This window comes from Vulpes lagopus, chromosome 10 (assembly GCF_018345385.1).
Source record: "Vulpes lagopus strain Blue_001 chromosome 10, ASM1834538v1, whole genome shotgun sequence".
NCBI classification, from domain to species: Eukaryota; Metazoa; Chordata; class Mammalia; order Carnivora; family Canidae; genus Vulpes; species Vulpes lagopus.
Window position 1 is genome coordinate 102,082,009 of NC_054833.1, and position 9,828 is coordinate 102,091,836.

At 59.3% G+C, this 9,828-nt stretch overlaps 1 protein-coding gene across 1 annotated transcript; it reads left to right on the forward strand.

Moving 5' to 3' along the window:
- Nucleotides 1–2,908: 2,908 nt before the first annotated feature.
- LOC121500658 (chymotrypsinogen 2-like) lies at nt 2,909–7,598 on the forward strand. Its single transcript, XM_041772570.1, has 7 exons — nt 2,909–2,964; nt 4,828–4,931; nt 5,035–5,114; nt 5,218–5,296; nt 5,530–5,710; nt 6,824–6,957; nt 7,390–7,598. The coding sequence occupies exons 1-7, from the start codon at nt 2,910–2,912 to the stop codon at nt 7,549–7,551; spliced, it is 795 nt and encodes a 264-aa protein (XP_041628504.1). The 5' UTR covers nt 2,909; the 3' UTR covers nt 7,552–7,598.
- The last annotated feature ends 2,230 nt before the right edge of the window (nt 7,599–9,828 follow it).

The window sequence follows — 9,828 nt, forward strand, 5'->3', positions numbered from 1 at the left end:
GAGAGGCAGACAGAGGCAGAGGGAGAAGCAGGCTGAGCCAAAGGCAGACACTCAACTGCTGAGCCACCCAGACGTCCCCTCCTTTTGCTCCTTGTAGTAAGGTGACTCTCAGCTCTACACAGGGGCATGCAAGAAATGTCAGTTTTAAGATTTTTCTATTAGAGGGACTCTGTGGATTTAGGAGGACAATGAGTTTCTTTTCTTTTTTTAAAGATTTTATTTATTCATAAGAGACACAGAGGCAGAGGCAGAGACACAGGCAGAGGGAGAAGCAGGCTCCCTGTGGGGAGCCCGATGCGGGACTCGACCCTGGGACCACACCGTGAGCCAAAGCTGAGGCACCCAGTTTCTTAAGAGGCTCCCGGCGTGGTCAGGAACCCGGGGGGGCCCAGGCGCAAGCCCCTCAGCAAGCTGACAGCCCACGCGATGCTGGGGCCCAGGCCCCTGGGCCCATGACCTGAACCGAAGGCAGGTGCTAACCCGTGAGCCCCCCGCTGCCCTGGACGTATGTGATCATTTCTCAGACAAGATGTTTTCACGTGTTAATGTCTGACAGTGGCAACTGTCTCACAATCGGCGGCCGCTTCCTGTTGCCGGCGAGGTGGCGCCCGGCCTGTGCTAACGTGGCTGCGACTCCTAGTGGCGTCGCCGGCCTGGACCAGCCTCTCTGGGCCCACTGAGGAAGGGGAACCCAATCCATGTCTGGGCTTCCCAGGGGCCCCTTTGCGTGTGGCCAAGCGAGAGGCCACACGGTGACGCTGGCACCTTGAAAGCCACACGGGCAGCCCGAGCAACCTCTGAGTCCTGCGTCGCCGCCCGTGGCTTCCGAGCGCCCCTCCGGGCGCATGGCCCCGTGTGGCAGGCAGGAGCCGCGATGGGCTCGGCCTGCCGGCGGCGCCTCCAGGGGCCGAGCCAGAGCAGTGCCGGGCTTCTGTCCCCCGCCCCCCCGCCAGGGCCCTGCTCCCGGCCCCCTCACCCCGGGGAGCCCCGAGTGTGGCCGAGAATGAGGACTGGCTGCGGGCGGGCAGCGGGCTGGCACTGTCGCCGACAGACCCCTCGCTCGCCCGGGGCCTGGCTCTCTGTCAGAGTAGGAGCCCCCCGCGCCCCCGCGCAGAGGCGCACACCCCGCCTTCACCTCCGGGTCGGGGGAGCTCTCCCTCCCCTTCCAGAAGCATCTGAGGCCGGATTCCCCCTACACGCCAGTGGGCCCGGGTTGAGTTTCCCAGCAGACCCGGAGAGCCAGGGACTCATCGTCTGTTCTGGAAAGTCCTTGAGGCAAGGAAAATCCAACTGGCTTGGCTCCCTGCTTGGAATAAGGGAAGGGAAAAAAGAGAAGAGAAGCCGAGCGAATGTGGATGGCCCTGGCCTGAACCGGAACCCTGGGCTCACTGCGGACCGCTCACCCTCACGCCCAGGGCTGGCCCCCAGCTGGGCCCCGGGGGTGGGGGACACACAGCCAGAGGGATCAGGAAGCTCAGACCCGGTTAGCGCTCAGCACCCCGCCGCTGGCTCCCTGCGACCCTGGAAACGCGGCGCCTCAGCCCGTCCCCACAGTTGGGGGCCCTCCGGGAGCCCGCCCACCCCTGTCCCCCCGGGCAGAGCCCCTGCCCCACCCCACCCCGGGGAGCACTGGGAACGAAGCCCGTGCTGAGCGCACACGGCGCTTCCACAGATCACGACCAAACCTCCAGGCCGATGCAGTTCCAGTCGGGGGCAGTGACCCTGTGCCGCTCACTGGCCAGCTGCTCCCGGGGTGCCCCGGCCCGGCCCGGGGGAGCACAGCGCCCGGAGGCCTCAAGAGGAGACTCCTTCCCGGCCCACCTTCCTCTATAAACCGGCTCAGGGTTGAGGCCCAGAGCACCTTCCAGAACAGCAGCACTCTCCTTTAACTGCCTGGACTATGGGGCTCCCGACATCACATTCCTGTCCCTCTGGCGTCTGTCTCTGTCCCTAGGCTCTCGGCCCCATGAGGACAGGGGTGCCCTGTGCTGTGTGCATGTGAGCATCCAGCGCCTACACCAGGGGCTGCTGCTAAGAGGTCATTCAGCCCCTACTTGCGGCAAATGCGTCACCCCCCTATTACGTACACCTTCCTTCTCTCATTGTTCTGGGACCATCAGCATCGTTTCTGTTCTGTTTCCTTGTGCGTCGTTTAATGGTGTGGAATCAACACCCCATTTATAGGACACGGAGCTATCTACAGTGGCTCATTCCTCAAACTGAGTTACCACAGAAAGAGATTCGGAGCCCAGAGCTCAGTGCGCGACAGCCTGTCAGCCTGTCTGTCCACCTAGAACCTGCTGGTGGGACCTGACCTTGACACAGCCTGACCTATACTCAGAAGCTGCTTGGCTGAGGTGGTTTGAAGGTGACCCTCTGGGTGACCCAGGGCATGTGTAGGCTACTTTACTTGTAAGTGATATTGGGTTGAAAACACTCTTTACTAAGAACCTGCAGCGTATGGTCACTGTCCTGGAGGCGTCCCCAGGTGGGACTGCCTCTGGTTAGGAGCTGGGATTCCTCCCTGGCAGCGCCGGGTCCCTGCCCCTGGGACTGGCTAAAGGCCGCCCAGACTGGGCTCTGCAGGGCCCAGGCTCCCGGCTGGGGTGCTGACGCTGCCCACAGAGCCTTTGGGATGCCAGGTATTGCCAAGTCTTAGGGGTGACATGGCATCAGAGCAGCTGCCCCTTTCTCAGGGGCTGGGGCATCCCGGGCCAAGAGCCAGGCCAGCCTGTGAGAGGGGCTTGACCCCACTTATCGCTCAAGGTCCTCGGAAAAAGGGGAGGGTGGCTCTCAGGCTTCTCCAACTAGGCAGGGCCAAAGGGGCTGGGCAGGGCTTGGGGTGGCCCAGGGGACTTAAAAGGAGGACCCCTGCAGTGGTCACCTCACGCCTTCCTGACCGCAGCAACATGGCCTTTCTGTGGCTTCTCTCCTGCTTCGCCCTTGTGGGGGCTGCCTCCAGTCGTGAGTGTCGGGACCCCGGGGATCCCAGGGTTGGCTTGCCTGGCCTGGAGCGGGTTGAGACAGAGGTCCCCAGTCCCTGGCGGCCCTGCAGCCAGGCCACCGAAGGAGCCCGGGGACTCTGTCCCCAGTGAGCCCTGGGGCCCAGCTAAGAGGGAGTTTGGTGACCCTTTCCCTGCACCTGGGGCCTCTGCCCAGACTGGCACGCTGAGGCTGCAGGGAGCACAGAGGTCCTTCGGGGTTCTCTGAGTGCGTACACCCCAGCCAGGGGGCTGCCCAAGACCAGTCTGGGCCGCACCGAGTTCTGCGGCCTCTGGAGCGGCTCGGGCGGGGTGCTGCAAGCAGAGTAGGGGTGTGTCACAGGAGACTCTCAGCGCCCCTCCTCGGGTTTTTATTTATTGTGCCAGGCACTTGTGAAGTCCTTTATTTTCCATTTAAAAAGGAGAAGAAAGAGAAAAAAAAATTCAGAAAATAATATGACAACCATGTACTTACATCAGGGTTTTGCAATTATTACTTTTTAGCAGACTGGCTTCAGGTATTTCTTTTTTTAAAACATAAAATAGATTCAGCTAAAGCCACCCTCCCCCTCCTCCCCTGGTGGAAGGTAAGCCCGATGCCAAGCTTGCTGTGCCTCATTTCTGTGCGGGTTTTACCAATTTACTACATATTTATAAATCCATAAACACTGTATGGAATGTGTACAAACTTCCACAAACAGCATTATACTCTACATCAATTTTAAAACGTGCCTGGGGCACCTGGGCCGCCACAGTCGGTAGAGCATGCGACTCTTGAACTCAAGGTGGAGAGTTCGAGCCCCACAAGGACAGTTCACTTAAAAACAAACAAAAACAAAAAGGGGGGGGGGCTTTTCCCACCCATTCAGGTGTAATGTTTTAGATTTATCCCTGTTGGTACAGAGACCCATTCACTGTAATCACCGTAGTCAGCTGCGTAAATACGTCCTGGTTTAGTTCAAATGTTTTTAGTGTTACAAAGAAAGTGATTAGTACGATGACCTACGTTTTGGCAATAATGCTCTGCGTTGGGTTATGCAGGGACAGTGTGGCAGGTGCTGGCCTGTGTCACCTCGAGGAGGGCTGCCTGGTGCTCGGGCTGCGAGACCCTAACTGTGCTTGCACAGGTGCTGAGATTTCCCCAGGTGCTGGCACAGCGAATGCCTCACAGACAGATTAAGTACACTCATCTTTTCTCACCGTCTGTGACAATTCAAGCCCTTGTTTTCTGTTTCCTCCGTGGTGCGGAATCCAAGTCCTATTTTATTAGCTAATTAAGACACTGAACCTTTATACGAGAATCGTTCCTGAACTCTCTGGAGGAGGAAATTCAGTGTGGGCACGGAGGGTGGGACGTACCCCTGGCCACCCCGCCTGAGCAGAGCATCCAGGTTCTAGGCCCCCCGTGCACTGGGGGCTAGCGGTGTTCGCGCCACTCCCCCCATCTGACAGGCGAGCTCTGACCTGTGACGTGAGTCGTGTTTGCTCCCCAGTTTACTGAGGAGGGTGAGCAGTGGAGATTTCAGTGACCCCCTGAGGCCTTACAGCAAGAAGGCTGGGCCTGGGAGTCCAGCCCGGCGGGCTGATTTCTCAGCCTGTTTTCTGCTCCTTCGTCGGGAGGGCTTCGGTGGGAGCAGCCCGGCCCCCCGTCCGCAGCCCTGGCGGCATGACTGGGTTAGCAGGTGTGCGTGGGGCTCCTCGGGCCTGCGGGCTGAGGCCCAAGTTGCCTGGGGGCGGTAGGAGGGCGGTGTGGGGTCCTGCTCTGGCCTGGAAGAAACCAGTAATTCTGCAGAGTGGCCCTGGGCCTCAGCCTTCTTCCCTGCCCCCTGCTGCCCGCCCCCCTCAGAATGCGGGGTCCCCGCCATCGAACCTGTCCTGAACGGCCTGTCCAGGATCGTCAATGGGGAAGACGCCGTCCCGGGCTCCTGGCCCTGGCAGGTGTCGCTGCAGGTGAGGGGGTTGTCTGTACGTGAGTGGGGGACACACTGGGGTACGAGCCAGGCTGGGGGCCGCTGGTGTCCAGCTAGGCCTGACCCTCCCCGTCTCCCTCCAGGATAGCACCGGCTTCCACTTCTGCGGGGGCTCCCTCATCAGCGAGGACTGGGTGGTCACGGCTGCCCACTGCGGGGTCAGGTGAGGCCCGGGCAGGCTCAGGGCTCTGCTTCTGGCCACATCTGGGGGGTGAGGAGGGAGCGGGAGCCACCTCCAGGCCTTAACATCCACGTGACTCCCCCAGGACCTCTCACCTGGTCGTGGCCGGGGAGTTTGACCAGAGCTCAAATGAAGAGAACATCCAGGTCCTGAAGATCGCCGAGGTGCGTCCGAGCCCCCCGCCTGGCCAAGGCGCTGGGGCCGGGGCGGGAAGGACAGCCCCTCGGCTGCTTGAGACGCAGGGCCCGGGCTGGCCGGGGTGGGCCTCGACTTCTCTTTCCCGGCCCCTGTGGGTCCGTGTCCCCACGGGGGCACCGGAAAAAGAACTTGCCTCCTTGCAGCCCTCAGATTGCCGACGAATCCGAGGGCCTAACGCGGTTGTTCTGGCTCCGCTCAGGTGTTCAAGAACCCCAAGTTCAACATGTTCACCGTCGGCAACGACATCACCCTGCTGAAGCTGGCCACGCCCGCCCGCTTCTCCGAGACCGTGTCCCCCGTGTGCCTGCCCCAGGCCACCGACGAGTTCCCCCCGGGTTTGATGTGCGTCACCACCGGCTGGGGGCGGACCAAGTACAACGGTAGGAGCCACCTGGCATGTCCTCCCAGGGCACGGGTCTGGCCTTGGGGCCACCTGAGCAGCAGGAAGTCTCCAGGGGGCACCCAAGTGGCTTTTCCCTTTTTTTTTCCCCCAAAATGCAGCGCGGCCATAGATCTTTCTGTTTATTTAAAACTCTCTTAATGAAAAACCTACCAAACATGAATAGAGATGAGCTGAGGGACGCCTGGGTGGCCCAATCAGTTCAGCATCTGCCTTTGGCTCAGGTCATGATCCCAAGTCCTCTCACAGGAGACTCTGCTTCTCCTCTGCCCCTGCTGCTTCCCACCCCTCGTTCTCTCTCTCTCTCTTTCTCTCTCCCTCTCTCTCTCTCTCTCTCTCTCTCTCTCTCACAAATAGATAAAATCTTTTTAAAAGATCAGCATAAAAAAAAAAAGATCAGCATAAATACTCTGCTGGAAGACAAACGGGCTGAGAAACAGCCAAGTACCAGCAAGCCTCGCCCCACCACCTTGCACCGGGGCCCCTGTCGCCCCATCCCCGGCCCCGACTGCTCCCCACACCCGAGGACAGTGGCTGTGTTGAGCCGCTCAGGCGTCCGGGTGCAGGGGGTGGGGGCCCCCCTCGGTCCCTGGCTGCTGCCCGCCCGCACTTCCCCTGCAACATCGTCCCCGCTGCTCCTGCCCAGGCCCCAGCTCCCCTGCTGGCCCTTTACCAGGACAGGAGCGGCCAGGGGAGGGGGCTCCCTCCTGTGCCCCCGGAGTGGCGGGCCCCCGCGGTGTCCCTGGCCCAAGGGTGTCAGCCCCCTTCCCTGGGGGACAGCGCCCCCCCAGTGTCTCCCAGGGCCCAGGCCGCACGGAGGCAGGGGGTGGGGGGTGGGGGGGTGGGGGCTGGTCTCAGCTGCCCGGCGGGAGCCGGGCGCCCAGAGCCGGGGGCACCATCCGAGCACCGGGGCCGCAGGCGCTGTTCGTCTCAGGGGAGGTCGGCAGCTCCGGTCCTGGTCCCGGTCCCGGGGCTGCAGCAATGGCCAAGGACTAGGACCAGGCAGGGGAGGCGGGGTCTCCAGGCGGCCGCTGGTCCCTGCCACCCGGGGGTGGGGGGGGTCCTGATCCCCCCGGCCGGCTGTGTCCCGCAGTCATCAAGACGCCCGACAAGCTGCAGCAGGCGGCCCTGCCCCTCCTGTCCAACGCCGAGTGCAAGAAGTTCTGGGGCAGCAAGATCACCGACGTGATGATTTGCGCCGGTGCCAGCGGCGTCTCCTCCTGCATGGTAGGCCCGGCTCTGCCCTCCCTGCCCTCGCCCTGCCCTCGCCCTGCCCTGCTGAGGCCCTGCTGGGGTCGGGAGGGCGGCTCCTCTCTGCGGCACCTGCTCCCCTGGCCCAGGCCAGCTGCCCTGGCTGGGCTGGTGTGGGGATCCCGGGGGCGATGGCGTCCTCCCGCCAGCCCCCCTGAGCTCAATGTGTCCAGCCCGATGTGAAGACGCCGGCCCGGTCAGGGGGTTAGCCCGCTGCCCCAGGCCCTCCGGGAGCAGGTGACAGCTGGGGCTGCCATGGGGCCACAGCTGGGGGCTCCTGCCCGCTCCCCGTGCCCACACTACGCTGGTCATTTCCCTGCACAGAACCTGGGCTGGGGCAGGTCGGGGCACACCGGGGTCCTGGCACCCCGCTTCAGCCTTGGAAACGAGTCCCCTCTCCTCCTGCAGGGCGACTCTGGTGGCCCCCTGGTCTGCCAGAAGGATGGAGTCTGGACCCTGGTGGGCATCGTGTCCTGGGGCAGCGGCACCTGCTCCACCTCTGTTCCTGCTGTGTACTCCCGCGTCACTGAACTCATTCCTTGGGTTCAGGAAATACTTGCTGCCAACTGAGCTCTTGGTTCCCACTACCCAAACCCTCAGTGTTTCCAATAAAGGCATATAAAGGGAAGCACTGAGTACGCCTGTATCTGTGTGGCCCAGGAGACATGGGGCTGAGGTATCCTGTCATCCCCCTGTGGTGGCCTTGTCAGCCTCCTGTTAACATTCCTGACTTCTTAGGGAAGCTGTATGCATTTCCCATCCTCCTGGCTTGGGACTCCACCAACTAAGGTAGAACCTTAGTTCTACCTACTGGACCCAAGGAGCTTTCTGGAAGGGAGCTGTCCTGGCCAGGCTATGGAGTCCATAGCCCCAGAGGGTGGGACCCAGACAGCCTTCCCATGAAGCCTACTCCTGGCACCATGTGCTCCTGCACCGCCGGCCCTTCCACTCCCTCCCTTCCAGAGTCCTTTGCCCATCCCTGCTGGGGTCCCAGCACCCCCACAGGCTGGAGGCAGTGAGCCTCTGTAGCTCCAGGAGGCTCCAGGCCAGTGCCAGCACCGGGCCCCTCTGTCCTCTCAGTTCCCTCCGTGTTCTCTGCATTTCTGGGCCTCAGCAGTTAAATGTAGGGGTTCAGCGCTGTCGGCCAGGCTGTAGGTGGGAGCCGGCTTCCTTCCTTAGCAGGCGTCGGGACGGGCCCCTCTTTTTGTGAGGCGAGCCCACCTGAAGCTCACTGCCTGAGCCTCATTGCTTTTCCTGGCGTTTGCACAATGGCAGCAGCTTAATTTTAACATTTCTTTCTCCTCTATTGTCTGGAATAGTTCCATAGAGACGCCCCTGTCTATCAGCCAATTGCGCAACAGTGCTGCTCGCATAGCACACGGAGGGGAAACGGTTACCAACTTCTCCTTAACAGATTTTTAAAATTTTTTTAATTTTAATTTCAATTTTTTTAAAAGATTTTATTTATTCATGAGACACACACACACACACACAGAGAGAGAGAGAGAGGGATGCAGAAACACAGGCAGAGGGAGAAGCAGGCTCCATGCAGCCTGACGTGGGACTTGATCCCAGGTCTCCAGGATCACGCCCTGGGCTGAAGGCAGGCGCCAAACCGCTGAGCCATCCAGTGATCCCCTACAGATTTTTTTTTAAAGATTACTGCATTTATTTGAGAGAGGGAGAGGGCATGTGCGATCACTGGGGAGGCGCAGGGGGAGAGGGGGGACTCCAAGCCCGCACTTAGCTCAGAGCCGGAGGCAGGGCTCGATTTCATGATCCGGAGATCAGGGCCTGAGCTGGAATCAAGTCGGTCGCCCATCCGACTGCACCACTCAGGTGTCCCGCCTTTACAGAATTTGAAACATTTTCTCTTTCACTGATTTTCAGGATAATTCATTTGTTCTTTATCATCCTCCAAAGGTGACCCAGTCCATTACATTTTAGTGTTTTAGAATTATTATGTCATTCCTATAGATTTTAAGGTATACAAGGGTTGGGGTGCCTGGGCAGCTCAGTCTGTTAAGTGTCCGACTCTTGATTTCACCTCAGTTAGTTAGTGATCTTGGGGTCGTGGGATTGAGCCCCACATCGGGTACCATGCTGGGCATGCAGCCTGTTTAAGATTCTCTCTCTCTCCCTCTCCCTCTGCCCCTCCCTACTCACTCTTAAAAATAAAAAAAATAAAAAATAAATAAAAAATAAACATTTAAATGTATAAAAGGGTTTTGATCCGTCATATTTATTGTCTTTATTGAAGCTCAGGTTGTGCCACCTGGACCAGAGGGAGCTTTTCCCCTTGGGTCAGAGACGTGCTGACATGGCCCAAGTAGGGTTTCAGAGCTCCTTCTCTGTCTGGGGTAACAGGATGTCCCAGGCCTGGAGTCAGCTCTTTGTCTAAAACTCTCTGGCTTAGGGATGCCTGGGTGGCTCAGCGGTTGAGCCTCTGCCTTTGATTCAGGTCACCGGATCAAGTCCCACGTTGGGCTCCCGGTATGGAGCCTGCTTCTCCCTCTGCCTCTCTCTGTGTGTGTGTGTGTGTGTGTGTGTGTGTGTGTGTGTGTGTGTGTGTCTCATGGATAAATAAATAAAATCTTAAAAAAAAAAAACTCCCTGTTTTCTTTTAGTTGGAAAAGGAATTTCAAGACCACAGTCTGGGTGAGGGGGATGCTCATGGTCATTGTGTTGTTTCCTTTCCAGTGGGCAGAGCAAAGGAATATTTATAGGTAAATCCTTTGAAAGATGAAATGCCTCATGAGTTCAAATACTGGCATTTCAAGTTCAAGACTAGAGCATTTTTTCCTTACGTGGAAATAGAGTACACTGGTATGTTTTTTGCTCTACGGC